The 26,747-nt window shown below is 60.9% G+C and overlaps 4 protein-coding genes across 10 annotated transcripts; 2 read left to right on the top strand and 2 right to left on the bottom strand.

Moving 5' to 3' along the window:
• Window positions 1-545: 545 nt before the first annotated feature.
• On the top strand, window positions 546-2,555 carry LOC136567924 (uncharacterized). Of its 2 annotated transcripts, none has more exons than XM_066567730.1 (2): window positions 546-909; window positions 1,421-2,555. In XM_066567730.1, the coding sequence occupies exon 2, from the start codon at window positions 1,454-1,456 to the stop codon at window positions 2,093-2,095; it is 642 nt and encodes a 213-aa protein (XP_066423827.1). In that variant the 5' UTR covers window positions 546-909; window positions 1,421-1,453; the 3' UTR covers window positions 2,096-2,555. The 2 variants fall into 2 exon arrangements, with proteins under 2 accessions (XP_066423827.1, XP_066423828.1); XM_066567731.1 differs by having other exon boundaries at window positions 1,418-2,555.
• On the bottom strand, window positions 2,524-8,681 carry CSAD (cysteine sulfinic acid decarboxylase). 4 transcript variants are annotated; one of them, XM_066567726.1, is made up of 15 exons: window positions 8,367-8,681; window positions 7,830-8,068; window positions 6,887-7,013; window positions 6,140-6,230; window positions 5,673-5,779; window positions 5,455-5,570; window positions 4,881-4,960; window positions 4,750-4,804; window positions 4,057-4,173; window positions 3,918-3,982; window positions 3,725-3,806; window positions 3,441-3,640; window positions 3,322-3,373; window positions 2,954-3,043; window positions 2,524-2,848 (listed from the first exon to the last, which is right to left on the bottom strand). In XM_066567726.1, the coding sequence occupies exons 2-15, from the start codon at window positions 7,971-7,973 to the stop codon at window positions 2,675-2,677; spliced, it is 1,500 nt and encodes a 499-aa protein (XP_066423823.1). In that variant the 5' UTR covers window positions 7,974-8,068; window positions 8,367-8,681; the 3' UTR covers window positions 2,524-2,674. The 4 variants fall into 4 exon arrangements, with proteins under 4 accessions (XP_066423823.1, XP_066423822.1, XP_066423824.1 ...); XM_066567725.1 differs by lacking the exon at window positions 8,367-8,681 and having other exon boundaries at window positions 7,830-8,331; XM_066567727.1 differs by lacking the exons at window positions 6,887-7,013; window positions 8,367-8,681 and having other exon boundaries at window positions 7,830-8,331.
• Window positions 8,682-9,475: 794 nt separating this feature from the next.
• On the top strand, window positions 9,476-14,455 carry ZNF740 (zinc finger protein 740). 3 transcript variants are annotated; one of them, XM_066567625.1, is made up of 8 exons: window positions 9,476-9,540; window positions 10,295-10,600; window positions 12,065-12,196; window positions 13,370-13,456; window positions 13,560-13,619; window positions 13,763-13,877; window positions 14,002-14,120; window positions 14,202-14,455. In XM_066567625.1, exons 2-8 carry the CDS (start codon window positions 10,592-10,594, stop codon window positions 14,292-14,294), a joined length of 615 nt encoding a protein of 204 aa, XP_066423722.1. In that variant the 5' UTR covers window positions 9,476-9,540; window positions 10,295-10,591; the 3' UTR covers window positions 14,295-14,455. The 3 variants fall into 3 exon arrangements, with proteins under 3 accessions (XP_066423722.1, XP_066423721.1, XP_066423723.1); XM_066567624.1 differs by having other exon boundaries at window positions 9,482-9,540; window positions 10,295-10,486; XM_066567626.1 differs by lacking the exon at window positions 13,560-13,619 and having other exon boundaries at window positions 9,482-9,540; window positions 10,295-10,486.
• A 1,580-nt stretch (window positions 14,456-16,035) lies between these two features.
• On the bottom strand, window positions 16,036-24,054 carry RARG (retinoic acid receptor gamma). The gene is made up of 8 exons (XM_066567747.1): window positions 23,934-24,054; window positions 21,423-21,568; window positions 20,777-20,918; window positions 20,239-20,393; window positions 19,228-19,404; window positions 18,457-18,661; window positions 17,919-18,077; window positions 16,036-17,220 (listed from the first exon to the last, which is right to left on the bottom strand). Exons 1-8 carry the CDS (start codon window positions 24,052-24,054, stop codon window positions 17,045-17,047), a joined length of 1,281 nt encoding a protein of 426 aa, XP_066423844.1. The 3' UTR covers window positions 16,036-17,044.
• Window positions 24,055-26,747: the final 2,693 nt, after the last annotated feature.

Below are 26,747 nucleotides of genomic sequence, written 5' to 3'. Positions count from 1 at the left end.
CCACGATTCCCCCTCAGAACCTCTTGCCGTGGCCAGAGGCCTCTTTGGCAGGAGGTGGAGAGGTCTCACCTGTGGGGGGGCCCTCGAGCAGTGGGGTTTCCCGGGGATCCGTGGGGCCGGGGGGATCCCGGGGGGCCGACCCCCCCCCCAGCGTCCATTGCCGCTGTCCCCTGGACGGAAGGACCAGGGGGGAAGAGAGGGGGCAGGGAGAGAACTGGGGTGACCCGAGGACACCCCACGGGGGGGCCGCTGCCGCCCCCAAGGGAGGGTTCGTCCTGCCCGAAGCCTTTCCGTGCCCCTCCTGACGCTGGGGTCACACACACAGTGACATGATGGCACTGCCCTCGTCCCACCCCACAGCCCCTCCCATTCCCCCATGGAGGAACCCCTGTATCTGGGGGGGGGGGGTCGCTCCCTCTCGCCCCTCCTCCCGCAACTCAGCAATCGCGGCGGAGCTCTCGCAAGGGGAAGCGGAAAAAAGAAAGGACACGGCGGGGGCGAGGGGAATTGCTCACTCTCCGTTTGGGGGGGGTTGTCCCCGGTGGCCACTCACCGCTGTTGGGGAGCACGGGGGCTCAGGGGCACCGGACGAGGCCGGGCGAAGGGAAGGGCTCCCGCGCGGCCGCACTCGGGGCTGGACACTGGGCCCAAAACTCACGACCCGCACCCCCGAACCGCCCCTGAGCCCCCAAACGACGCTCCGGACTCCGCTCCGGACTCCGCTCCGGACTCCGCTCCGGACTCCGCTCCGGACTCCGCTCCGGACTCCGCTCCGGACTCCTCCGCTCCGGACGGCCCCACGCAGGACGCGCCCCGTCCATTCAAAGCGGCCCCGCTCCGCTGTGGCGGGAGAGGAAGCCGCGCCTCCACTCCGCAGATGCGGAACTGCCCTGGCGGGAACGGAGCGCGGTGAGAGCGGGGCGGCGGCGGGGGGAGAACGATGGGCTTGAGGGAGAGAACTGTGGGAATCCGGGCTAGGGAAGTACCGAGGGCGCCGCGAGATCGTGGGGACCCGGAAGGAAGGGCACTAGGCACACGGCGGGGACATCGGGAGGGACATCGGGGGGAGCCAGGACAGAGTGGGGGCACTGGGGGGATATTGGGCGTCCCAGGCCCAAGGAAGGATGGGGAGGCACAGTGGGGACCCAGCCCCAGGGTTGGGGGGCCACTGGGGGGAGGCTCGGTGGTCTCAGGCCCAGGGCAGGGTCTGCTCTAGGGGGACGCTGGGAGGGTTCAGCCCCGGGGGCACCAGGAAAGCCCTTGGGGTGGGTGGTGACCCATCTATCCCCAATTTATGGAGCACAGGGTGACCCCTTTCCACTCACACCCCGAATTTTTTGGGCCCAGGGGTCACCCGCTTTATCCCCCACTTTTTGGGCTGCATGGTGATTCCTCTAGCCAAACCCTTGTGTCCCAGCAGTGACCCCATTTCCCTGCGGGATTTTCTGCCCCGATGGCGAGAGACGAGCGGGCAGTGCTGCTGGATGTGCACCAGGCGCTCTCGGAAGAGCAGTTCCAGGACCTGAAGTACCTACTGGGAAGCGAAATTCCTGCCGGGCTTGTGCTCCAGGCATCGCGGCCAGAGTTGTGCCAGATCCTCCTCCAGCGCTTCCCAGGGAATTCCCTGCATGTGACCGCTAGGATCCTGCGGCAGATCGGCCGCCTCGACCTCATCCAACGCTTCCAGCTGCCCCTGGAAGAGCAAATCCTGGAGGAAACCCCCAGGGAACCTAATGGGGACACCCCCAATGTGACCGGGGACCCCACTTCAGGACAGCATCCTGGAGGGATTCCAGCTCCACCCGTGAATTCCCGACGCTTGACAGAGAAGGATTTGATGACAGTCGCCCGAAAATTGGGAAGAGAGTGGCAGGAGGTGGGAATTCTGTATCTAGGGCTGGAGCGGAGCCGGCTGGAGCAGATCCAGGAGGAAAATCCGAACAATTCCATCCTGCGGAGTTTTGAGATGCTGCGGGATTGGCAGCGGCGGCAGCGACACGAAGCCACGGCGTCCCAGCTCCTAGCCTGCCTTGAGCATGCTGATCGTCTTGATCTCGAGATCCTCAACTTCCTCCGGAGCCTCCAGGGGAATTGAGGGACCCCCAAACTCCATTTCTGGGCGAGGGGAGTGTGATATCAAATTAATTTAAAATTGGGACCATTAAATGCTCTTTTATTCCATGAGTGCTGAGTTTTAGGATCAAGCGCGGAGAACATCCATCTTTACTCCTGATTTAAAGATCCCAGAAGGAAGTCCAGGCTCTGCTCCACCTCCTCAGGGATGGACGCAGCAGGTTTTGCAGTATTCTCCCAAGAGTTTTTTTGGGTACTAACAGATCCTCTTCCCTACAAGTTCCAGCCTCTGGAGCTTCAAGAAGTCGTGGGAATGTCAGGAGAGTCACAAGGCCACTACATGCTGTTCCCAGAATCCACAACCTCCTCTGGAGCTTCCAGGGGAATTAAGGGACCCCCTACACCCCAAACCCTATTTTGAGGGTGGGGTTATATCAAATTATTGTCAGATCAGGACCATTAAATGCTGTTTTATTCCATAAGTGTGGAATTTTGGGGTCATTTCCAATTTGGGATGTGGGGAGGAAATCAAGGCTCTGTTCCTCTTCCTCAGGGATGGGGGGAAGGTTTTGGGGTCTTTCACAGGGGTTTTGGGGAGTGCTCACAGATCCCATCCCAATTCCTGTATCTCATCCAGGAAGAAGTCCAGGTCCTGGCGGGTGACAGCAGGATTGGTGATAATTTGCCGGAAGAAGTTGACGTGGGATCCTTGGGGTTGGTATCCCACCATCATGGAGCCCCTCCGGATCATCTTTTCCTTGATGGCTGGGGCCACCTAGGGGGAAACACCATTTCAGGAGGATTTTGTTTTTCTTTTTGGGTGATTTTTGGGGATTTGGAAGGCTGTTGGTGGTGGGGGAATTTGGAATTCTGGGCTCACCTTTCCCAGTTTGTCCCAGAATTCCGGGGAGTTCTCCTGGCCCCGCAGGCTGGGTGGGATGAACCAGAAGCAGAGGTTGATAAATTCCGGCTGCAGGAAGAGGAAGAAGAAGGAGATCATGGCCATTCACCCAATTCTCAGAATCTGATTGGGATTCGGAATGCCAGGAATTCAGCCATGTGTATTCAAACCTCTGAGATTTCAGCCTCTGGGATTGAAAACTCTGGAATTTAAACTTTGGGGATTCAAACTTTGGGATTAACCCCCAGGGAGTTAAAGCTCCAGGATGATTTAAACCTGTGGCATTCCAACCTCCAGGACTCTTAGGTGTCCATATCCCCCATCCTACATTCCACTATCACCCTTACCTCCATCACCAGCTGGAATCCCTCCCTCCTCTTCACCTGCTCCAACAGGTACCTGGGGAGAGCAAAGGGGTGAAGCCAAGTTTGGGAGGGTGGAGGGTCCCCCTGATCCTGGGGCTCACCGAGTGGCACTGAACGCCCGCTCCACACGCTGTGCCAGCCCCCGGGTCCCCACGGCTTTCCAGAGGATCCAGAGCTTGAGGCCATCGGCACGGCGGCCGCACTGGGGGCTCTTGTCCCCTGTGTCCAGGGACACGTCATAGAACTTGTCCCGCTGGAACAGGTAAGAGGCCCCCACACCATGGCAGCGCTGCAGGAGCCCCTGGAAGGAGCAGGGGGCACCAAAATTAATGAGCGGGCCCAGAAGGCATCCTAGGAGCATGAATTCAGGATGGGGGGCACCTACGGAGCTGTCATGGAGCAGGAATGCCGAGCACTGCAACCCCACCATCAACAGCTTGTGGGGGTTCCAGGTCACTGAGTCAGCTCTGGTGGGGGGGAACAGCAGAGTTTGGGGGGGCCCTGTGGGGAAAAAGGGTATCCCCAAAAGCTCAGAGGGTGGGTGGGAGTCTTTTGCAGGGGTAGGGGGAGGGACACACCTGTGGATGCCGGCAAGGAGATGACGGAGTCGGGGGGACAGGAGGGCGCTGCCCCCCCATGCTGCCTGCAGGAAAAGAGGGATCAGCACCCACAGGGGGACCCCCGAGCCCCCCGCCAGCCAAGCACCCCCGAACTCACGTCCACATGCAGCCATAGCCCGTGGCGGGCACAGACGTCGGCGATGGCATCCAGCGGGTCGAAGGCACCTAGGACAGTGGTGCCACTCGTGGCACACACGAAGAGGGGCTCCGAGCCCTGGGGGGAGGATTAGGGAGGGGTCTGGGGGTATTGGAGGGTGCAGGGGGCATGGAAGGGGGTAGAGGGCAGGGGAGCACAGGGAGTCAAAAGTGGCCAGGATGGTGGCACAGAAAAAGAAGGGGCTCTGAGCCCTGGGTGGGCATTTGTGGGGACTTTGAGGGGGCTCAGGAGGAAGGCTGGGGGGTGCTGGAGGATACAGGGAGACATTGGGGGTGCAGGAAATGGGCTACAGAGGACTTTGGGGCAGACAGGAGACTGACTTTAAGGGGGGACAGGAGGTCTGGGGAGGACAGGGGACTTTGGTGGATTGAAGAGTTGAAGAGACAGTGGGGGGCATTGGAGGATATTCAGGTTATTTGGGGGGACATTGGGGAGGTTTGAGGAGACATTGGGGGACATGGAGGGTGGTTTGTGGACATGGGAAAGGCTTTGAGAACATTGGAGAGGCTTTGGGGACTTAGAGGGGGACACACGGACTTTGAGGGAGCTTTGGGAACCCTGGGAAGGCCATTGGGGATACTGCAGAGGCACTGGGGAGTTTGAGGGGCTTTGAGGTGTGCAGCCTCTCCTGACCTCAGCTTTCACCCTCTGGATCTCCTTCTCCAGCTCTTCCGGGATCATCTTCCCCCTGAAAGGAAGGGATAGGGATGGATACATGCAGGAATCCCCTAACCTGGGGTCCCTCGGGACCTCCCAGCACTTACCTCTCATCTGTCCGCACCAGGTGAACATTGTCCGTGCCAATTCCCAGGAGAGCAGCTCCTTTTAGGATGGAGTAATGGCTCTGGGCAGGAAAACAGGACTGGGATTGGGGGGACCCCAGGAACCAGATCTGGAGGCACCTCAGGGACCAGACTTGGGGTAACCCCAGATTTTGGGTAATCTCAGGGATCAGACTTGGGGTGACCCCACGGGCCAGGTTTTGGGGTAACCTGTGACCAGGTTTTGGGGTGACCCCATGGATCAGGTTTAGGGCAACCTCCAAGGATCAGCTTTGGGGCAACAGCAGGATCAGGTTTTGGGATGACTCCAGGTGACCCCCTGGATCATGTTTTGTGGGGATCCCAGGGATCAGATTTGGAGTGACCCAGAGGATCGGGTTCAGTGTGACCTCAGGGGGCCACATTTGGGATGAGTCCAGGAATCAGGTTTTGGAATGACCCCAGGGATCAGGTTTTGGGGTGACCCCAGGAATAAGGTTTGGAATGACCCCATGGATTAGAATTGGGATTACTCTGAGGATTAGGTTTTGGGGTAACCTCGAGCCCCCACTCCCACCTCCTGGGATGCAAACAGGCCCAGGCGAGGCAGGTCCCAGTTCCCTCTGCTCCGGCTCTCCGGGAAACGCCGGAATCGCGCCACATTCATGGCCAACATGTTGGACATAGAGCCCCCTGCCCAGGACAGGGACCTCTGTTTCACCCCCAGGGCACCATGGACAGGCTGCCAGGGGCAGAGGGGGGACAGGGATACCCCTCGGGAAGGGTCTGGGATACCGGGAGCGAAGATCCCGTCGCCGCTGCTCCACCCCACAAGCTCCCGGAGCTTGGCCAGGACCTGCTCTTCCATCAGCACCAGCACTGGGGCCACTTCGTATGTGTACCTGGAAGGGCCCAGCAGGAGTTGGGGGGTTCCTCTCCCCCTGAAACCTCAGAACCCCAAACAACTTTCCCCAGAGCCTCAGCACCCCAAAACCCTCCCCCCAGAACCCCCCCTCCATCAGCACCAACACTGGGGGCCAGATCAGGGGAGTCAGCAAAGGGTTTTGGCAGGTACTTCCTCATTTGGGCTCCTCAATCCCCCCAAAACCCTCCCTCCAAACTTGAGCAGCCCAAAATCCTCCCCCCACTCCATCAGCACCAGGAGCTCCTTGCAGGTGGATCTGGGGGAGGGGAGGGTCACAGCAGGTTTTTGAGGGGTCTCCCCACCCGCCAGCCCCCCTTTGGGAGTGTCGGGGGCTCACGGGCTCGTGTTGAGGGTCTCGGTGAGGAACCGGCCAGCCAGGGCGTGGTGGTCCAGCCCTGAGAAAAGCTGGTTGAAGAAGCGGGGGTGACCTGGGGGAACATGTTGGGGACAGAGGGTGGTCAGGGGAGGACATGGGCGGGGGGAGAGGGGGGAACAGAGAGAGATATGGGAGGGGATAGGGAGAAATGGGGGGGACCATGAGAGAGTTTGGGATGGCACGTGGGGGGTGGAACACGGGAAGATAAGGGAAGGACCTGGGAGGTTCAGAGGAGTCATAGCAGGGTCATAAGGAGACTGGGGAGACAGGAGGAGGACATGGAGGGCAGAATGAGGGGGTGTGAGGAAATGGGAAAATGAGGGGGCAGGGGGGATATAGGGGAATCAGGGGGGACACAAGAGGGACATGGAGGATGGGGGGACATGAAGGATCGAGGGTGGGTAGGGAAGGAACAGATGGAACATGGGGGAGTTGGGGGCACATGGGGAGGGTCAGGGAGTGGATGCAGGGGGAAATGGGGGGGGGCACGGGGGCAGTCAAGCGAGACACAGAAGATCGGGGGTTCATGGAGGGGAACGTGGCAGGGGCCACAGTGTTTGACACTGGAGGCACCAGGGCCACACTGGGAACTGCTGGGCTGAAGTGAGAGCTGCCGTGCCAAATGGAGTTTGTGCAGAGCTAAACTGGGAGGCACTGGGCCTGCCCTGGGGCTGTACTGGTGTGCACTGGTGTGTACTGGGAGCGCACCAGTGCGGACGCTGAAGCGCAGCACGTCCCGGCAGCGCTGCAGGAGCCGCTCCCGCCCCTCCCCGTCGCTCCGCAGCTCCAGATCCAGCAGGTCCCGGAGCTCCTGCGGCTCCTTCCAGTCACACACCTGGGAAAGTGCTGGGAATGACTGGGAGGGACTGGGAACGGGACTGGAAACCGCAGGGGGAATGGGCTGGGAATGATGTTGAGAATGGGACTGGGAATGGAAACAAGACTGGGAATGGGACTGGGACTGGAACCAGGAAACGGAATGGGAATGGGACTGGCACCGGAACTGCAAACAGAATGGGGAATGGGAATGAGAATGGGGCTGGAAGTGGGACTGCAAATAGGACTGGAAATGGAAACAAGATGGAGAACGAGACTGGAAATGAGAATGGGACTGCAACTGGGACTTACTCTCATTCCCAGCCCCAGTGCCACTCCCAGTCCTGTTCAGAGTATAAGATTGGGAAGGGGACTCAGAATGGGAATAGGACTTGAAATGGGAACGGGACTGAGAATGGCACTGGGAATGGGACTAGCTGTTGGAACAGGGCTGGAAGCAGGACTTGTATTAGGAACAGGATTGGGAATGGGACTGGAACTGGGTTTCAGAATGGGAATAGGACTGGGAAAGGAGCAATATTGTGACCCTCATCCCCTTCCATGTCTGCTTCCAGTCACACGCCTGGGAATGACTGGGAATTGGATTGGGAATGACTGGGAATGAGAATGGGATTGGGACTGGGACAGGGAATGACTGGGAACAGGACAAGCAATAGGGACAAATCGGGAACCCCACCCCTTCCCAGGGAGCTCCTTCCAGTCACATACCTGTGGGGACAGGAATGGGATTGGGATTGAGAATGGTACTGGAAACAGGAATAGGAGGGATGGGACTGGGGACCCCCCCCTCTCCCGAGTGCCCCAGTGTCCCAACCTTCTGTGTCACATCTGTGCTCTTCCGCACGCCCTCCTCCAGCAGGATCTGGAACACTTCCTGCAGGAATTCCTCCCCAGCGGCTGTGTCCAGGCCAGGACATTCCAATGAGATGCTGTCCCCAGACCAAGAGGGCTCAGCCATGGCAGGAGAACACAGGGAGACCCCAAAGTGCAGCGGGAGGGACCCTGGAATTGGCAGCAGGTGGCAGGAGTGGGGGATCCCAGGATGAGCTTCTCCTGGAAGGAGATAATCTTGGGATAAAGTGATCCCGGGACAAGGATCTTCTGGGATAAGGTGGTCCCAGAACAAGGTGATTGTGGGACAAGGCTCTCCTGGGATAAGGTGATCCCAGGCTGAGCTTCCCCCAGGGATGAGGTGCTCCTGGAATAAGGCTCTCTCAGGATTAAATTCTCCTGGGATACGGCGATTCCAGAATGATGTTCTTCTGGAATGAGGTAGTTCTGGAACAGGATGATTGCAAAATTAGGTGTTCCCAGGATGGGTTTCTGCAGGCATCAGGCTCTCTGGACTCACCTCTCCTCTCACTTCTGCCAGCTGCAATTTTCCAAGATCAGGATTAGGTGATCCTGGGACCAGGGGATCCTAGAATTAGGTGCTCCCAGGAGAAGCTTTTCCTGGGATCAGGCCCCTCTGGATCAGGCTTTCCCAGCTCCTCTCTCTTCCCTCCCCAGGATGGAATTTTCCTCTGGTCACGTCGCCAGGGGGCAAGGAGCAAAGTCCAGGACTCGGGAAGGAACCCCGGAGGGTTCTGGGGACAGGGGGCAGGGTTAGGACTATGTCCCCGGATCTATGGGAAGAGTGGTGACCCCATATGACCTCCCACTCCCAGTGTCCCCACAACCCATTCCCAGTGTGGCCCCCACCCATTCCCAGGGTCTCCAAACTTATTCTCATTGTCCCCCTTGTCCCCATTGTGCAGCCCACCTGTTCCTAGTGTCCTCCCATCACTCCCAGTGTGTCCCCCCACCAGTGTTTGGTGTCCCCCATGTCCTGTGTCCCCACACCCATTCCCAGTGCCCTTCATTTCCAGTGTACCCCAAATCCCAGTGCTCCATTTCCAGTATCCCCCTCATTTCCCAGACGCCACGGGGAGAGCCAGTACCGGCCCCAGGGGAGTGTGGGGGGACAAAAAGGGGGGCAGAGGAAAGGGGCGGACCAGCCCCCAAAAGGAGTAACGGGGGACACCCCAAGGGAAGGGGTGGGAGTGAGGGGGGGAGCCCAAAGCGGGGTTGTAGTGGGGGGTCCCCAAGGGTTTGTCGCGAGTGGGGGCCGCGGGGCGTGGCGCCGGCGGAGGATTGGCGGGTGGGAGGGTTCGGTCCCTGTCGCGGATGGGGGGACATGTAGGGGGCTGTAGTGGGTCCCGCTCGCGGTGAGTCAGGGGGGATCGACGGGGGGTGCGACCCTCCCCGGGTAGGTCCCTCCCCTGGAGAGGGTCGGGGGCTCTCAGAGGAGTCCAGGCCGCGCCGTTGCCATGGTAACTCCCCCCCCAGCCCCCCACGATGGCGGCGCAGCACTCGCCGTCACGCCGCCGCTCTGCGCATGCGCACGGAAGCCCGCACTTCCGCCCGGCGCCCTGCGGCCCCGGAAGCGGCGGCGGGGGCGGGGGCTTCCGGTTCCGGGTGGCGGTGGCGGCGGGGGGGCGGCGGGGCCGGGCTCGGGCGGTCGGAGCGCGGAGGGGCCGCGGCAGGTACGGATCGACCCCCTCGTGACACCCCCTGCGAGACTCTCCGGCACCCTGAGGGCCGCCTGGACTCCGACCGGCACCGGGGGGCCGTTCCCACGGGGGATGAGGGAAGGGGAACGGGCTCGGGGTGGGAGGGGGATGGGGAAGGATTGAGGGGAGGTCCCTAACGAGAGAGGCGGCCCCGATCTCCGGTGCGGCCCCTCCCGGCGTGACCCTCCCCAGGCCTTTCCCCGGTTGTGACCCCTCCCCGGGACACAGCCGCTGGGACAGCCCCGGTATCTCTGCTGTCCCCGGGGTCTCCCTGGTGGTCCCACCCCCTCCGTGCTCCCCCCCTCCCCGCTCACCCCCGGGCGTGACGCCCCCCCCCGAGACTTGGTGATCCCCCACTGTGTCACCCCCCGACTCCTCCAACCCCCGCAGGTTACAGACACTCTCGGGATCCCCGGAACCGTCCCCACGCCCACCTCCCGCTCCCCAGAGTCACCCACCCTCGGGACCCCCATTTTCCCTCTTCCCCTGGGACGCCCCCTGTTTCAGGAATTTCCCCCCCCAGTGCCATCCGGTCCTGGGACACCCCCCCACATTCCTCGCGGGGTGTCCCTGTTTCCCCCCCGGCTCCCACCCCGAGGTCCTCTTCAGGCCCTTCTCTGACCCCCTCTGCCCCCCCACTGTTCCCCCCTGACCCCACCCCAACCCCCCCTCTGTTCCCCCCCTCCCCCGACCCCCCCTCTGACCCCTTTTCCTGCTGTTCCCCCAGGCGGATCCCTCTGGATTCAGCTCCGTCCCTGCAGATCCAGCACCCGCCCAGCTCGGGGGGTCCCGGCATTGGGGGAGAGCCCGGCCCTGTCTCCCCCCCCTTCCTGCCCCAGTGGCCCCCTCAGGAGGAGGAAGAGGAGGAGGAGGAGGAGGAGGAGGAGGAGGAGAAGAAGGAATGGCGGCGCCGTGGCGGGTACTGGAGCCCGCCCAAAAATCCATAAAAATTTACTGATCCCACCTTTTCTTACCCCAAACGAGCTTTACCTGGGCAAGAAGTAAGGCCAAAGGCTCCCACAGCATGGCTCAGGTAATGAGCCCCCACCCCCTGCATCCTGACACCCCCAGGCCCAGGAATTTGGGGGAACAATGGCCCCAAAAAAATGGGAAAAGGGAAAGAAGAGGGGAGAGAGCTGGAGCTTCCCTCCCCCTGCGCCAGGGTGGGGGGTGCCTCCCCATCCCCCCATCCTGCTTCAGGGGATATCACAGGATTATCCCTGTTCCCCTCAAGATTATCCTGATTTTCCCCAGAAATACCCTGAATTTTCCCCTTAGCCCTGAGGGCCTGTGAGGCCTCAAAAAAGGAAGTTCAAGCCGCCCTTCAACATGTGGATTCTTCCCAAACTTCCACAGTATTATCCCAAATTTTTCCCCTGATTATCCCAGTTTTCCCCAGGATTTCCCAAATTTCTTCAGTAGCCTTTAGGGCCCCAATAAAGGCAGGTCAGTCATTCAGTAGATGGTTTGGGAGTGTCTTTGCCTCGCCCCACCTTTCCCTCCCCACTTTTGGGGTTTTTCCAGAGTTATTCCTGGATTGTTCCAGTTTTCCCTGAGATAATCCAAATTTTCCCCAGGATTATCTTGAAATTTCCTGTTATCCATTAGATCCTCTCTGGGCTGGAAGAAGATTTTCCAACCCCAAACACACCCTGGGGTCTTCCCAGAGTTACCCCAGGATTATCCCAGTTTTCCCTGGTATTCTCTCAATATTTCCTCACATTTATCCTGAATTTTCCTTGTGATTATCCCAGTTTTCTCCAGGATTTCCCAAATTTCCCCGGTAGCATTTAGGTCCTGTCAGGCATCAAATTTAGGGCTAACCCCCCCCTAAACCCTCCTTCTCTGGGGCTCTTAACAAAATTATTCAGGAATTACCCCAGATTTTCCCCATAATTCCCCATTTTTTCCCTGGGATTATCCCCTAATTTCCCATTAACCCTTAGGTCCCAACAGGCCTCAAAAAAGGGGGTTCATCCTCCTCCATTCACAGTTTTGGGGTCTTCCCATTTTGCCATGGGTTTATCCCACTTTTCCACAGGATTATCCCAAAGTTGCGCATAATTCCCTTGAATTTTCCCATTTGACTTTAAATCCTCATTGGGCTGAAAGAAGAGGGTTCAACCCCTTCTGTCCCACTTTGGGGGTCTTCCCAGGACTATTCTGGGATCATCCCAAATTTCCCCTGACATCATCCCCAAAGCTTCCCCAGATTACCTCAAACTTCCCTTGACATCATCCCAAAGTTTCCCCAGAATTTCCCTCGAGATCATCCCAAAGTTTCCCCAGGATTATTCCAAATTTCTCTCGTGATTATCCCAAAGTTTCCCCAGGATTATTCCAAACTTCCCTCGAGATCATCCCAGAGTTTCCCCAGATTATCCCAAAGCTCCCATCAGGGCCCCAGAAGCAGGGGGCTGCTGCCCCACCCCCCTCCAGGGTGCCCCCCGGTGTTCCCGGGCTGGGGGCTGATCCTGGGGGTCCCTCCCTGTTCCAGGCGAGTCTCCTGGCCTGCGAGGGGCTCTCGGGCGTCTGCCTCGTCCCCACCGTCGCCAGCAAGAAGATGATGCCCAAATCCGGCGGGAAACAGGACGGGAACCGGGAACGGGGCTCCAGCCCTGACCTCCTGGTACGGAGTGGGACGCCCTGGCTGGGATCTGGCACCTTCCATGGGGGATCCCACCTTTGACTGGGGGATTTTGCCCTTAATTTGGGGGTTTATGCCGTCAGTCTGGCTTTTCCTACCTTTAATTTGGGGCTTCCCTGCTTTAATTTGGAGTTTTCCACCTTTAATTTGGAGTTTTCCACCTTTAATTTGGGTATTGCCACACTTAATCTGGGGGTTTCCACTTTTAATTTGCTTTTTTTATGTTTAATTTCTTTTTTTCTGACTTTTTTGGGGGGTTTCCAACTAATTTTTTTCCCTGCTTTAACTTGGGCTATTCTGCCCCAAATTTGGCATTTTCCACCTTTAATTTGCCTCTTCCTCCTTGAATTTGAATTTTTTCTCCTCGAATTTGAGGTTTTCTCCCTTTAGTCATCCTTTTCTATATTTTGTTTGACCTTTTCCACTTCTAATTTGGCTTTTTCCTGCCTTTATTTGGCTTTTTCCTCCTTTAGTTTTCCTACTTTAGTTTCATTTTCCCACTTCTCATTTGACCTTTTTCTGCTTTTATTGAGTTTTTCATCCTTTCATTTCCTATTTCCGGCCCTTACTTGATTTTCCTTCCTTCACTTGCCCTTTGCTTTCTTTTGTTGGACTTTTTCTCCTTCATTTGGATTTTTCCTCTTTTATTTGGTCTTTTCCTGCCTCGGATTTTCCTGTTCTAATTCCATTGTTTCCCCTTCAATTCCATTATCCCCCAACCTCCCCATTCCCTGCTCATCCCGAACCCCCCTCCCCAATTTCCTGCCCCGATTTACCCTCCCTAATCCCCCCATCCCAATTCATGTCCCCCAATTCCTGCTCCCCCAACCTGCCCCAATTCCTGCTTGCCAAATCCCCCCTTCCCAATCCATCCTCCCCAATTCCTGTCCCCTTCCAAATCCCTGGTCCTTCCATCTCCCTTTCCCAAATGCCCCCCAATTTCTTCCCCCGTCCCAACTTCCCCCCTCGCCATCCCCCATCCCAATTCCTGCCCCCCAATCACCCCTTCCCAAACCCCTCCCTGCCAATTCCTGGACCCACAATCCCCTCTTCCCAATCCCCTCTCCCCAATTCCTGCCCTGTTCCAAACCCCTCCCAACTTCTGCTCCCCAAACCCCCCTTTCCAACCCCCACCCCAATTCCTGTCCCCCCCAGTCCCTCCGCCAGGACCCCGACAAGCCCCGTGCCCGCAAGGACGATGATGCTCCTGAGGCCTCCAACCCCAAGAAATCCATGAAAAAGGCAGGTCCCCTCCCCCAGCGGGGGGTCCCCCCTCGATTTTGGGGTCTGGGGGGGGTCGGGGGCCATCTCGGGGGCCGCTGACACCCCCTCGCCCCCCCGGCAGCGCCGCAAGCGGGTTCCCGGCGCCGAGGGACCCCCGAGCTCCTCCCGCCGAGGATCCCAGGTTTGCCGCCGCGCCGCACGAGGAGGAGGAGGAGGAAGACAATCTCCCAAACTCCGGCAGGCGCAGGACGGCCGGGGGGGGGGATTTGGGGGGGCTGCTGGGGGTCCCCCCGGCTCTGAACCCCCAAATCCCCCCCATTTCAGATGGTGGTGATTGAGCAAAACGGCTCCTTCCAGCTCAAGAACTTCATCTGCGACCACTGTTTCGGCGCCTTCCGGAGCAGCTACCACCTCAAACGGCACATCCTCATCCACACCGGTAATGAGCCCTCATTAATGAGCAGCCCCCCCCACCCCCTCCCTCCACCGCTAATGAACCCTCGGTAATGAGCAGTCCCAGTCTCCCCGGCCCTTCCCTCACTAATTCCCGGCCGGAATTCCAGGGGAGAAGCCGTTCGAGTGTGATATGTGCGACATGCGCTTCATCCAGAAGTACCACCTGGAGCGGCACAAGCGCGTGCACAGCGGGGAGAAGCCCTACCAGTGCGAGCGCTGCATGCAGGTATTCCCGGAGAATTCCCGTGGGAATGGGCGGGGCATCCCCAGCGCCACCGCCAGACCTGAGCCCGCCTTGTCCCCGCAGAGCTTCTCCCGCACGGACCGGCTGCTCCGACACAAGCGCATGTGCCAAGGCTGCCAGACCAAGACCCCGCCCGACTCCCAGCTCCTGCTGTGAAAATCTGGAAATACCGGGAAGTTCAGGGGGTGCGGGAGGGGGGTGTTTCTTCCTGCACCCCCGCACATCACCATGCTCTGCCTCACCTGGATTTCTCACCCCTCTAAGGATGGGGAAGAACGCGAGTGCTGCCAGCATGAAAAAACTTGGATCGTTCCTGCCCTCCGGCCTAAAAACTTGGATTATGATCCCAAAAATCCTCCTGGAATCTTCAAGTGCCCCCCCCGCCATCGTTATACCCCTGAATCCACCCCTCCCCCTCTTAGGAAAGACTGGGAACCCCCAAACTGCCTGAAATCCCGGCGGATCCGGGATGCCTGTGCACAGGTAGGAGGGTCCCACTGGGAACAGCAGCATCAATCCCTCTCTTCTTTGGGAAAAGGAGGAAAACTGAAGATGTTGGGGAGTGCCTCAGCTTGGGGGGGTACACCCCTTTTTTTTTTTTTTTTTTTTGGAAAATAGGAAAAGGAATTTGGGGTCCCCCTTGAGTGGCGCATCCTGTGGGACACTCAGCAGCACTTCCCATTTCCTCTGGAACTCCTTCAGATTTTGGGGGGCTTCCCCTAATTCCACATAGTTTTGGGGTGCTGCCTATGTCCCCCCATGCTGGGAGGTCTGCGCCCTAGGTGGGGGCAAGGAAAGGGGGGCAAGGAGACCCCAGTTTCTGGGGAAACCCTGCTCCAAGGGAAAGGAAAACCCCTGGATCAGGGGCAAGGTGAGGGGGGCAGGAGCAGCCCCCAGAGACCACGAGGTGGGCCCTGCTCTTCCCCCCATTTTGGGGGGTCCCTCTCCCCCCATCACAGACTGCTCCAAGGGGCAAGACAGATGAGTTTGCGCCCCCCCATTTTTGTGCCCTGAACCCCCTTTCTGGGCCTGCAGGAGTTTTTGGAGGGGCCCAAATTTTGGGGACCTCCCCCAATGACACTTCAAGAAGGACTTTGGCTCTGCTGAGCCCATTCCCCCAAATTTGTGGGGCCCAGGGGGGCAGTTCGGGGGCTCCGGCAGGGTTGGGGTGCTGGGGGAGGTTGGGGGATTCTGGTGGGAGAGGTGGGGGGGGGGGGGAACTCCAGGGTCCCCCAGCTGCGAGGGCTCCCAGCTCCCTCACACCCCCTGGCTTCATTTTTGGGGTGTTTTGTTGGGATTTAGGGTTTAATACAGTTATTTTGCTATGGGGGGGAAGCGGGGTGCAGCCCTGGGGGGGGAGGGGGGGAGGGGGGGGGGGTCACTTTTAAACTGTAGATTTTTCTAAGGGTCCCCAAATTTTGTGTCCCCCCTTTCCACTGTGTCCCCCCAGTTTCCCCCTCCACTGTGTGTCCTCCCTCCTCCTTTAGGGTTTATTTAAATAAAAACTTGGGTTTTTGCCTTTTTTAACCCCAAATTTAAGTCCTTTGGGGAGCGAGGGGGGACCCCAGAACCCACTCATGCCAAACAAAGTCAGGGGAGGTTACATTGGGACTGTGGGGGATTTAAATTGGGGAGGGGCACAGAGGTGTCCCCTCTTTATAGCTAGGGGTAGTCCCCGGGTGACCCTCTTATTCTGGGGGGTCCTCCCAATTGGGGAGGGGTCCTCAAGTAGCCTCTTTGTCCCTGGGGGAGTCTCTAAGTCAGAAGGGACCCCAGGTACCCCCCCCTCCCCCGTACCCCAGGGGTGCCCCCTCACCTCAGGGGGGGGGTCCCAAGGTTCCCCTCTCCCCCCAAGTCACCTTTACAGCCCCCCCACCCCAAATTCATTACTCCCCCCAAAATTTCCATAACTTTATTTTGCAAAAATAGAAAAGTCCCATGTCCCCCCTGAGCGCGGGAGGGGGTGGGTGGGCTGTAAACATGGCAGGGGGGCCCCCCAAAAAGGGGGGAGTTAGCAGGGTGCAGCAGCGGGGGGGGGGCCCTGTTCTGAGGGGGCCCGATGTAAACGCAGAGGAATAAATAGGGGTGAAAGTGCAGCCCCCGGGGGGGGTACCCTTCTGTGTAGTGTAACAGGCTCCCCTTGAGGGCTCTGCACCCCCACATTCAGGGGGGCAGTTGTAGGGGGGCCAGTAAGGCCAGACCCTACAATCCAGCCAGGCTGGGGGTAACAGAGATTTGGGAGGGCAGTTGGGTCTGGGGGGACCCCCAGGATTTTGGGGTCACCCTATGGCTTGAGCCCACCCCGAAATGGGGGGAGGTTGTGGGGGTCACCTTGTGTCCCCCATCTTTGGTCTCTGTAGTGTTTGGGGGGCCACCAGGGGAGGGCAGTTTTGGGGTTTCCCTCCTCACCCCAACAGCATCAAAAAGCAAAACCCACAAGCAGCCCCCCACCAATACAAACAATGTGCCCCCAGAGTTGGGGGGTAGGATGTCCTGGGGGAGAAGGGGGGTGTGTCCCCCCTCGCAAATCCACCCTGTGTCCAATAAATAAACCATGGGGGGGCACCGTGGGAGTGCCAGGCATTAATTTGGTGGGGAGATGCTGGGGCCCCCAACTCTCCCCCCCCTCACAGCCCCCCCAGTACAAGGGGAGGGTGGCAGCAGGGTCTGAGGAGGTTTTGGCGTGAAGCTGAGGTTTGGGGGGTGCCCCCAGACTCCCCCAGCTTAAGGCAATAGCTTTGCTCTGTCAGTCTCTGCCCCCTTCCCCAAATTCGGGGGGGGCACTTTGGGGAGCTCCCCCTCCCTGGAGCAAAAGGGAGGAGGAAGGCAGCTTCCCTGGAAGGCAGCTCTGAATGTCCCACCCCACTGGGGATGGGTTTTGGAGATCCTCCCCAAGCTGGGGGCGGCTATGGGGATGTGGGGGGGCCAGGGGGACTGTCCTGGGCGGCAGGAGGCTCTGGGGGCGGGGGGGGTGCATCCCCCCCCACTTCGGTGAAGATTTCGGGGTTCTCCAGCATTTCCCGGATCAGGGGGGGCATCGGCCCCGGGATCTCCGTGCGCAGGGTGATGGCTCGTTCTGCCCCTGGGGGAGCCAAAATGTCAACACCCCTGAAGGCCTTGGGCCCCTCCTGAGAGATGGAACCCCCTTCCAAAAAATGAGCTTCAACACCCTCTCAAATTTCAACTCCCGCCCAAAACCCTGAACCCGCAAAACCTTGTACCCCTCCAAGACCTTGAACACCTCCAAGACCTTGAACACCTCCAAAATGAGCTTCAATTGCTGCAAAGCCTTGCTGCAAACCCCACAAGAGATTGAATCTCCCCCTGAGGCTTTGAATCCCACCCAAAAATGAACTTCAGTGCCCTCCCAAATGTCAACAGTCCCCAACTTTCAAAACCCCACAAAAGCTTCAACGCCTTCAAAACCTTGAACCTCCCCAGATACCCTGAACAACCCCAAAATGAGCTTCAGACCCCGCCACCCCCCCACCCCCGCCCCGCACTGCCAAAACCTTGAAACACCCCCAGGACCCTCAACTGTGCCTCCCTGAGAGCTTCAAATCCTGTGGTGCCAGGGGCAGGTTTGGGGGTGTCCTGATGGGTTTTGGGGTCCTGGGAAGGTTTGTGGGTTGCCCTCTTTGGTGGTGACTTTGAACAGCATTTGGGAAGATCACTGTGGCTAGGGGGTTTTGGGGGGATCCCAAGGGGGTTTGGGGGGTTCTGGGGTCCTGGCAGGGTTGCTGCAGTTTGGGGGGCCCCGGGGATCTGGGGGTTGCTCACCCTTGGTGCTGATGCCACGCAGGTCAGTGATTTTGAGCAGCATCCGAGGGAAACGCTGAGGCTGCCACGGGCGCCGGCGCCGGGCATAGACCCGGAGAGCCTCGAGCAGTGGCTCCTGCAGCCGCTCCACGCGCCGGGGCTGCTCCAGCTCCATCCGGTCTGGGGAGAGAGAGACACCACCTGCATAGACATCGTCCCCATTTCCCCTGTCCCTGCGTCCCCATGTCCCCACATGCCCATCTTCTGGAGATCCCCATCTCCCCCCAGTATCCCCTCATGTCCCCACTTCCGCAGTTGAGCGGCCACAACTCAGTCCCACGTCCCCATGTCTGCCATAGCCCTGATACGCTCCCAACATCTCTGCAATGTCCCCCAAAACCTCACCCTGACAGATGAGGCAGATGGCACTGGGCAGCCCTGGCTCAGTCCCCTGTCCCCCCCATCCTCCAATGTCCCCCATGTCCCCACCCCACAGATGAGCAGCCCTGACTCAGTCCCCTGTCCCCCCCGTGTCCTGCAATGTCCCCCATGTCCCCACCCCCACAGATGAGGCAGATGGCACTGAGCAGCCCGGTCTCGGTGTCATCGAGCTGCAGCGGCAGCAGCTGCCCCGCAAAGGCGAACACGAGGTCGGTGAGGGGTCCGAACCCCGCGTTGTGCATCTGGGTCCGGGTCAGTGTCAGCCCGTCTGAGAACGTCATCGTGTCCTGCTCTGGCGTGTAGCGGGTGCAGATCCGCAGCATCTGTGGGGCAGGGACCCCAAAATCACCAAGGGGCACCACAATACATCCAGGGACACCAAAAATCCATCCAGGGTCACTGAAATCACCCAAGGGCAATAGAATCCACACAGGGACAATAAAAATCCACAGAAGGGCCTGAAAACACGTCCAGGGACACCAAGAATCCACTCAGGGTCAGCCCATCCCATCACTGTGTCCTGCTCTGGAATGAAGCAGGTGCAGATCCACAGCATCTGCAGGGCAGGGACCCCAAAATCCACCCATGATCTGCCCATCCTGGAGCATTGTCCTGTCCTGTTCTGGCTCTGCCACAGGACAGACACAGCACTGGGTGAGGGTCGGGGTCAGGGACACCCCAAAATAGCCCAAGGTCACAAAAAGCACCTAAGGGACCATAAAGTTTCCCACCAAGGGATCCTCAAACCCACCCAGGCCCTCCCAGGAGACCTCCCAGCCCCTCTCCAGGATATCTGTCTGTGGGGAGGCGAGGTCAGGACCATCGTGGGCCACCCCAAGCCCCTTCAAGGAGCCCCTAAGCCCCCTGAGGAGCTCCCCCCAAGCCTCACCAGGATGTCGAGGCAGGCAGCCTTGAGCAGAGTGATCTGGTCGGCCATGCTGAGCCCTGTGAAGCCTGGGAGCCTCTTGGCAAACTCCACAATTTTGATGATGCACTTGGTGGCCAATTCGCTGAACTTGTCCCACAGCCCCAGGTCCAGCTGCACCCGGTGGTCAGCGCTCGAGTTCTGGGGGCACAGGGGGGGCCACGGCTGTTAGGGGACTGTTCAGGAGCCCCTGGGACCCCCTGGAACCTCTGGGACCCCAACCCCAGCACCCTGAACTTGTCCCACAGCCCCAGGTCCAGTTGCACCCAGTGGTCAGTGCTCAGATTTTGGGGGGGATGGGCTCAGTAATGGGGGTTCAGGGTGGACTGGGACTCCCTGAGACCACTGGGACCCCCTGAGACCCCCAATCTCAGTAACCCCCAGCCCCAGGTCCAGCTGCACTATGTGGTCAGTGCTCAGTTTATGAGGGACACAGGCTCAGTTATGGGGGTTCAGGACCTGCTGGGACTCCCTGGAAAGTGCTGGCACTCAGTGACCCCCAGCCCCAGGTCCAGCTGCCCCCCTTACTCAGCAGCTGAGTTTTCAGGGGTCAGGGTGTGCAGAGACCCCGCTCTGAGCTCCAGCATTAGAGTCCCTCCTACAAGTAACCCCCCAAACACCACCCACGACCCCCAGTGCTGTCCCAGTGCCCCCCTACCCCTGAACTTGTTCCCAGCCCCCCCCCCCCCCCCCCACTAGGGCTCAGCACTTATGGTTTGGAGGGATCAGGAGGTAACAGGGACCCAACTGTAGGTGTGAGGGCTGGGGTTGGGGCCACCCCCAAAGGGACCCCCAAAACCCCCTAAGCACAGAAACTTGGTGCCCCACTCCCTCTGAACATGTCCCCAGCCCCAGCTGCCACCAGTGCTCATGTTTGGGAGGATCAGGAGGGAGCAGCGACCCTGCCCCAGATCCAAGGGCTGGGGGAGGGTTGGGGCCCCCCCTTGGTCCCCCCAGACCCTCAGCCCTGCTCACCGTGGTGTACTTGCCCAGCTGGCCCAGGGAGGGGAAGGTCTCCTGGTGGGCTCTGCTCACCCTCCGCACCAGCTCGGCCAGTTCGGGGCTCAGCTCATCCCCACCCAAATCCTCCTTCACCTCCTTCTTCCTCTTGTTCCGGTCGTTCCGCACGGCTGGGGGGGGTGGGATTGGGGGTTGGGGGCATTGGTGTGCCCCCTCAGATCCCTCTCAGGTGGGGTTTCCTCCCCCAAAAATCCCCCATGGGACAGGAACATCCCCACCATGAGCATCCCCAGAACCCTGGGACCCCTCAGCAAGGCTTTGGGGGAGGGGTTCTCAATTTTAGGCAATTCCTCTGCAAGACCAAGGGGGGAAAGCCTCACACCCAAGGAGGGAAAGCCTCATACCCACAGTCCCCTCCACAGCCCCAAATCCTCCCCAAGTCCCTCCCAAGGACAGGAACATCCCCAGGCCCACCGCGACACCACCAGGGCCCCTCAGGAATGTTTGGGAGGGTCCCCAACTTCGGGGGACCCCGGCCCAGACCCCCTCGCACCTTCCTTGGACATTCCGACCTGGAAGCACTTCTGGAGGCGGCAGAACTGGCAGCGATTGCGGGTGACCTTGTCGATCTGGCAGTTGCGCTCCCGGTGACACGTGTACACCATGTTCTTCTGGATGCTCCTCCGGAAAAACCCCTGCAGTGGGAAAACGGGGAGTCAGGGCACCCCCAAACTGGGGGCACCACTATCACACCCCCAGGGATCCCAGTAAGGCTCCCCAGTGCTTGGGGTGGAGCTCCTCGGTGGCTCCCCAGTATCCCAGGATGGGGCACAGGGCTTGGGGAGCTCCCACTTCCCCAGGGGGTGCCCACTGGCCTAGGGAGGAGTCCCCATCCCCCAGGCATGGTCCCACTCGCTCCACAGGGTCTGTGATGTCCCCAAGTGTCCCCATTACTGCTCCCCAGTGCTTGGGGGATTCCCACTCTCCCAAGGGGTCACCATTCCTCAGGTGGATCCCCACTGCCTGCGGTGAGCCCCTTTTATTGGGGCAGGTCCCCAGTGATGCCCCCTCCTCCAAGTGCTGGGTCCCCAGTGCCCCCCCTCCCATCACAGGGTCCCCACTGCCCCCACCCCCAGGGTTTCCACTGTCTCGGGGGTCCCCTTGCCCGGGGGGTCCCGGGACCCCCGGCTCCCCCGCACCTTGCAGCCCTCACAGGAGCTCACTCCGTAGTGGTAGCCAGAGCTGCGGTCACTGCACACGAAGCAAGGCTTGTGCACGCGGGGCGGGGGCGGTGGCGAGGGGGGGCCCGTGTCCCCCAAAACCCGCCCAGGGGAGGGCTCCAGGGCTGCGGGGGCAAAAGATGGAGGGAGTTAAACAGCCCCTCTCAACCCCTTTCCAAAGGGGCCCCAGCCCACAACAGGGGCTGGAGGAAACTGAAGCACAGGGGGCTTCAGTGTGATTTTGGGGATCTCGCTGTCACCTCCACGGCCCTAAAACCTGAGTTGCAAATCCCCAAAATCGGGGCTGGGGGGCTGAAATCCGGGGATTCCACCATGGGTGCGGGACATATCAGTGTTCACCCTCTCCCCTCTGATCCCCAACACCTGGCGTGGGGAGGTACCCAGCTTCCCCAAACCCCAAAATCCGGGGGAAGGGTCCCCAGCCCCCTCAATTCCCCCCCTCGCAGTGCCGGGGGTGACACAGGGGGGAGGGAAGAGCCCCCCGACGCGCAGCCCGGGCGGCAGTGGGGGAGGGGCGGCTGGTTTCAGATTTTTTTTTTGGGTAGGTTTTGTGTGTTTTGCTAAAAAAACCCCAAAATTGCTGAAATTGAGGAAATTCCGGCCTCGAGCAGCGCGTTTGTAACCGCGGGGGAAAGGGGGAGCGAGGGGACCCCGCCCAGCGCGTGCCACGGGCACCCTAAAATAACCCGGGGGGGCGGGGGAGGACCCCACCCTAAAAAAACGAGGCTGAAATTGGGGATCACACTCCGGCCCCCGTCACGGGGACCCACCCAGGCGCACCCCAGGTTTGGAGAGGGCTGGCTCTGACCCCCCCCCCCCCCCGCATCAATACTGGGGATTCCCCGCGGAGGGTTGAGGCGGGGAGGGGGTTTCATTTGCGGGGTGCACATTTGGGGGACCCCACCGTGCCTGTTTTCTCTTAAAGTTTGATTTTTGAAGGGGGAGGAACCCAAATTAAAGCATCCACGCCCCAAAAAACAGCGCCCCAAAAAACAGCACCCCAAAATCGGGGACCACGACTCTGTGGGGCCCCCAGTTTTCTGGGGTCTCTGCGCTCCAAGGGGCAGTCTCCCACCAGGCCTTAAACTGGGGGAGGTGGGGGGAAGTTCCTCCGCCCAGGGTGGAATTTGGGGGGGCCACGGGGGTTCCCCTCAAAACCCGGGGGGTGACGCCCCCCCCCCACTGCTGAGAAGGGCCCCCTCCCCCCCGTCCCCACGCCAAGTGGGGTTCGGGCGGGTTTGGGGCAGCCCCGCAGGGGTTAAAGTGCCACATTGGCAGCGCGGGGGGGACGCGGGGGGACGCGGGCGCGGCCACGACTGGAACCAGTTAGGCCGAGGAACTGGGAGGGGGGGAGGATACAGGAGGGGGCAATGCACCACTGGCATAGGTGGAAGGGGGGAAATTAGGGGCGTTTTAGGGGATTCTGTCCCCTCCCACTCCGTTTGTGCCCAGATGTACACGGTAGGGTTCCTGTGGGGCCCCCAGGACCCCCCTCGTGGGCCCCCCCAAAACTGGGTGCCTCTTTCTACCCTCACACAGGGGTCTGCGACTCCCCGAAAAGAACAAGGTTCGGGGCCCCCGAGCCCCTCCAAAGCAGGGTCCAGGACCCCCGACCTCCCCAAAAGTGTCCTGCGTGGTCCATGTCCCTGTGCCCCTCCAATACCGGGTCCCCATTTCTGACCCCCAAAGGGCTCCGGGACACCGCGACCTCCCCCAAAAACAGGCTCCAGGTCCCTCGAGCCCCCAAAGGGGCTCCCCCAGTGCGGTCCCCGCGTCCCTGTGCCCCCCCCGCCACCCCGGGTCCCTCCTGGGGGGAATTTGGGGACGTCACTCGCCCCCCGCCGCGCGCACGCCCCCCCGGCCACCCCCTCGCGTCATTCCCGCACACGCCCAGGCCGCTCCGGCACCCACGCGCGTCACTCCCGCCACCCCCGCGGCACCCCCGGGTCACCCTCACCCCCCCTCAGGAGCGTTCACACCCTGGGACACGCTCGCACCCCAGCTCCCGGCACACCCACGCACCCACCCGCGGACACGGGGCCAACCCCACGCCCGCCCCGACACGCCGCCTCCCGCACACGGGCACTCGCTGGCACACCCGGGCTCACTCTCGGAGACCCCTCCCCACGGCCCCGACCCCCCCACGCTCCCCACACCCACTCGCAGCCGCGCCCCCGCCTCTCCCGCGCAGTCACCCCCGCGGGGGCACAGCCAGCGCACGCTCACGCTCATTTACACACGCACTCACACGCCCAGAGGGTCTCCCGAGCGCCCCGAGCACCCACTCGCGACACGAACACTCCCCACGCACCCACCGCGCGCCCGCACTCGCTCTCACACTCGTTTGCACGCTCAGGTCACACCTGGCCGCGCTTCCCCGCCCCCCCAGCCCCACACACACTCGAGAACCCTCCCACCCCTCGAGCGCTCCCGATCCCCCTCACCCCTCGCCCCCGGCCCCCCCGGTACCTCTGCGGGCGGGGCCCCCGCAGCCGGCGGGCACCGGGACCCTGCGCAGGGCGCAGCCCCCGCGGTTCGTCACGTCGTGCAGCCGCCGCGGCGCCGCCGCCGCCTCCACGCAGCCGAACATGGCGAGCCCGGCCCCCCCCGGGCCCGCCGCGATCGGTCGCGATCGGCCCCGGTCGCGATCGGCCCCGAGCGGCCCCGGAGGGTGCGGCTGCGGGGGCGGGGCCTGAGCGAGGGGCGGGGCCTGAACAAGCTGGGGCTGGAAGGCGAGCGGGGAATGGGGCGGGATCTGGGCGGGGCTTCGGTGGGAGGTTGTGAACGGCGACGGGAAACGGGGCGGGGCCTGGAGGGGCGGGGTCGTTTGGAATGTGAGAGCTGGAGTATGGGCGGGGCTTAAATGGGCGGGGCTAAATTGGGAACAGGGCCGGGGTTGAGATGGAGGGGCTTGGAAGGGGAGGGGCCTGGAGTGGCCGGGCTGAGCAGGAACGAGGCGTGGCCTCAGGGATGGGCGGGGCTGGACGGGGAATGGGCGGGTATTGGAGCACTGGGCGCGGCCTGGGGCGCGGGCACGCGGTGTCTCGTACACACGTGTCATATGTGTCACACGGTATCAGGCGTGTTTGTTCCCTCCGTGTGTCCTCCCTCCCTGGGGGGCACCCAGGCCCCGCCCCCTGTCTCCCCCAAACCCTCCCAGTCCTCCCAGTCCCCGCGTCGTCACGCCCTCCCCAGTCCCTCCCAATTCCACGCCGTGCACTCCCAGTGCTCATGTCATCACCCGTCTCCCCAGTCCTCCCAGTTCTTCCAGTCCTTTCCAGTTCCCTGTCACTACCCCAGCCCTTCCTAGTCCCTCCCAGTCCCCTTGTCACCCCTCAATCCCTCCCAGTCCTACCAGTTCTCCCAGTCCCCCGCGCCATCTCCCCAGTCCTTCCCAGTCCCTTCCAATCCCCTTGTCACTTCCCCCAGTGTGTGCACTGTGGACAGGTGTGTGCCAGCATGTCCAGGTGTGTGTGAGCATATCCAGGTGTGCACAGGTATGAGTGGGTGTGCGCAGCTATGTCTGGGTGTGCAAGGGCTGTGCCAGCACCGCCTGCCCGACTGCATTTCTGGGGCTCTGCAGGAGTAACACACCTGTAACAACATCCCTGCACACGAGATCATTGCACAGCTCACACACCTGCACACAGGATCATTGCACATGTCACACACCTGTACAGAGGATCACTGCACAGGTCACTGCATGTGTCACACACTTGCACACAAGTTGATCACATGTAAAGAAAGGCATGTCACACATCTGTACGTGGGGATGATCACGTCACTGCGCGTGTCACACACCTGAACACAGGATGGTCAGGTGTCACTGTGCGTGTCACACACCTGTACATGGGATGATCCCATGTAACTATATGTGTCACACACCTTTACACAGGATGGTCATGTGTCACACACCTGTACATGCGACGGTCACATGTCACTGCACGTGTCACACACCTTTACCCAGCCTCCAGTGAGCACACACATGTCTGGGCATGAGGACACATGTGCAGGGTGTGTCCCTGCACGTCACACACACGCACACGCGTGTCCCCATGTCCGGACATGCGTGTAACCCACCCCCGCCTCTCCCCCCCGTGCCGGGAAAAGGGGAGGGGAAGGGCTGGAGTGGGGGAGGGGCAGGAATGGGCTCATGGAAAATGTTTTGGGTGGAAATTCCTCTCCCCGCCCCTCCCCCACTGCAGCTCAATGGCCCCTTTGTGCAGCCCCGGCCCTGCCCCTGCCACGCTGGGACCCCCCCGTGTGTCTGGCCCAACCCCCGTGTCCCCCCGTTTGTTCTCCCGTTTGTCCCCCCATGTCTCCCCACAGCCCCCATGGCCCCATAATTTCCTGTGAGCCCCAATCGTGTCCCCCGTGTCCCACATGTCCCCAACCTGTGTCTCCTCAGTAGCATCCCCCCGTAATCCCCGTGACCCCCAAGTCACCATAACTCTGGGTCCACCCAATCGCGTTGCCCCATGTCTTTCGTGTCCCCTGTGACCTCCCCATGTCCCCAGGGTCCCGTGTGTCTCCCCATGGCCCCCGTGTCCCTTATGCTGCTGCATGCCCCATAACCCCTTCCTCCCCCAGTCGTGTCTCCCCGGTGTCCCCTGTGCCCTACCATGCCTCCATAATCCCGTGTCTCCAACCATGTTCCTCATGTCCCCTGTGCACCCCTATGTCCCCTGTGTCCCCCCAGCTGTGTTCCCCATGTCCCCGCACATCCCCATGTCCTCCATGTCCCGAATGTCCCCCATGTCCTGTGTGTCCCCCCATGTCTCCTGTGCCCCCCGTGTCCCCGGCGCCCTCCAATATCCCCTGTGCCCCCCTGCATCCACTGTGCACCCCCATAACCCCTGTGTCCCCCTGTGCTCTCCCGTATCCCTTGTGCCCCATCGTGTCCCCGGTGCTCTCCCATATCCCCCACCCCACTGCACCCCCCTCATTCCCCCTATCCCCAGGTCCCCCCATGTCCCCCGTGTCCCCCCACCCCCCATCTTCCCCATGTCCCCGGTGTCCCCATGTCCCCTGTGCCCCACTCCGTGTCCTTATGTCCCCGTGTCTCTCACCCACGGGTGCCGCCACGTGCCCCCCCCGCTCCCCCCGCTCAGCCGCTTTGCCCGGTAAATCCCCGGGGGGGGCCGTGGGTTGCGGGGGGGGAGGCTCGGCCATGGGGCTGGGCTGGCCGCGACCCCGGCCCCGCCGGCGCGGGGGAACGTCCCCGCGCTGTCACCCCCCCTGTCACCTCCCGCCCTGCTGCGCCCCCCCCTTCTGCTCCCCGCC

The sequence above is a fragment of the Molothrus aeneus genome, chromosome 30, assembly GCF_037042795.1.
Source record: "Molothrus aeneus isolate 106 chromosome 30, BPBGC_Maene_1.0, whole genome shotgun sequence".
NCBI lineage: Eukaryota > Metazoa > Chordata > Aves > Passeriformes > Icteridae > Molothrus > Molothrus aeneus.
The sequence above is the reverse complement of the archived record's forward strand: the minus strand, read 5'-3'. Positions and strand labels throughout refer to the sequence as shown.

Coding starts and splice junctions, on each gene's coding strand:
- LOC136567924 (XM_066567730.1), top strand. CDS start 1,454: ATGGCGAGAGACGAGCGGGCAGTGCTGCTGGATGTGCACCAGGCGCTC.
- ZNF740 (XM_066567624.1), top strand. Junction 13,878..14,001: donor GCACATCCTCATCCACACCG/GTAATGAGCCCT, acceptor CCGGAATTCCAG/GGGAGAAGCCGTTCGAGTGT. Junction 14,121..14,201: donor AGTGCGAGCGCTGCATGCAG/GTATTCCCGGAG, acceptor TTGTCCCCGCAG/AGCTTCTCCCGCACGGACCG.
- CSAD (XM_066567726.1), bottom strand. CDS start 7,973: ATGGCTGAGCCCTCTTGGTCTGGGGACAGCATCTCATTGGAATGTCCT. Junction 4,805..4,880: donor CTGGTGCGGACAGATGAGAG/GTAAGTGCTGGG, acceptor CCTTCCTTTCAG/GGGGAAGATGATCCCGGAAG. Junction 4,174..4,749: donor TCCAGAGGGTGAAAGCTGAG/GTCAGGAGAGGC, acceptor TCCTCCCCCCAG/GGCTCGGAGCCCCTCTTCGT.
- RARG (XM_066567747.1), bottom strand. CDS start 24,054: ATGTTCGGCTGCGTGGAGGCGGCGGCGGCGCCGCGGCGGCTGCACGAC. Junction 21,569..23,933: donor CGGGGGCCCCGCCCGCAGAG/GTACCGGGGGGG, acceptor TTGCCCCCGCAG/CCCTGGAGCCCTCCCCTGGG. Junction 18,662..19,227: donor CTGCCTGCCTCGACATCCTG/GTGAGGCTTGGG, acceptor CCTGCCCCACAG/ATGCTGCGGATCTGCACCCG.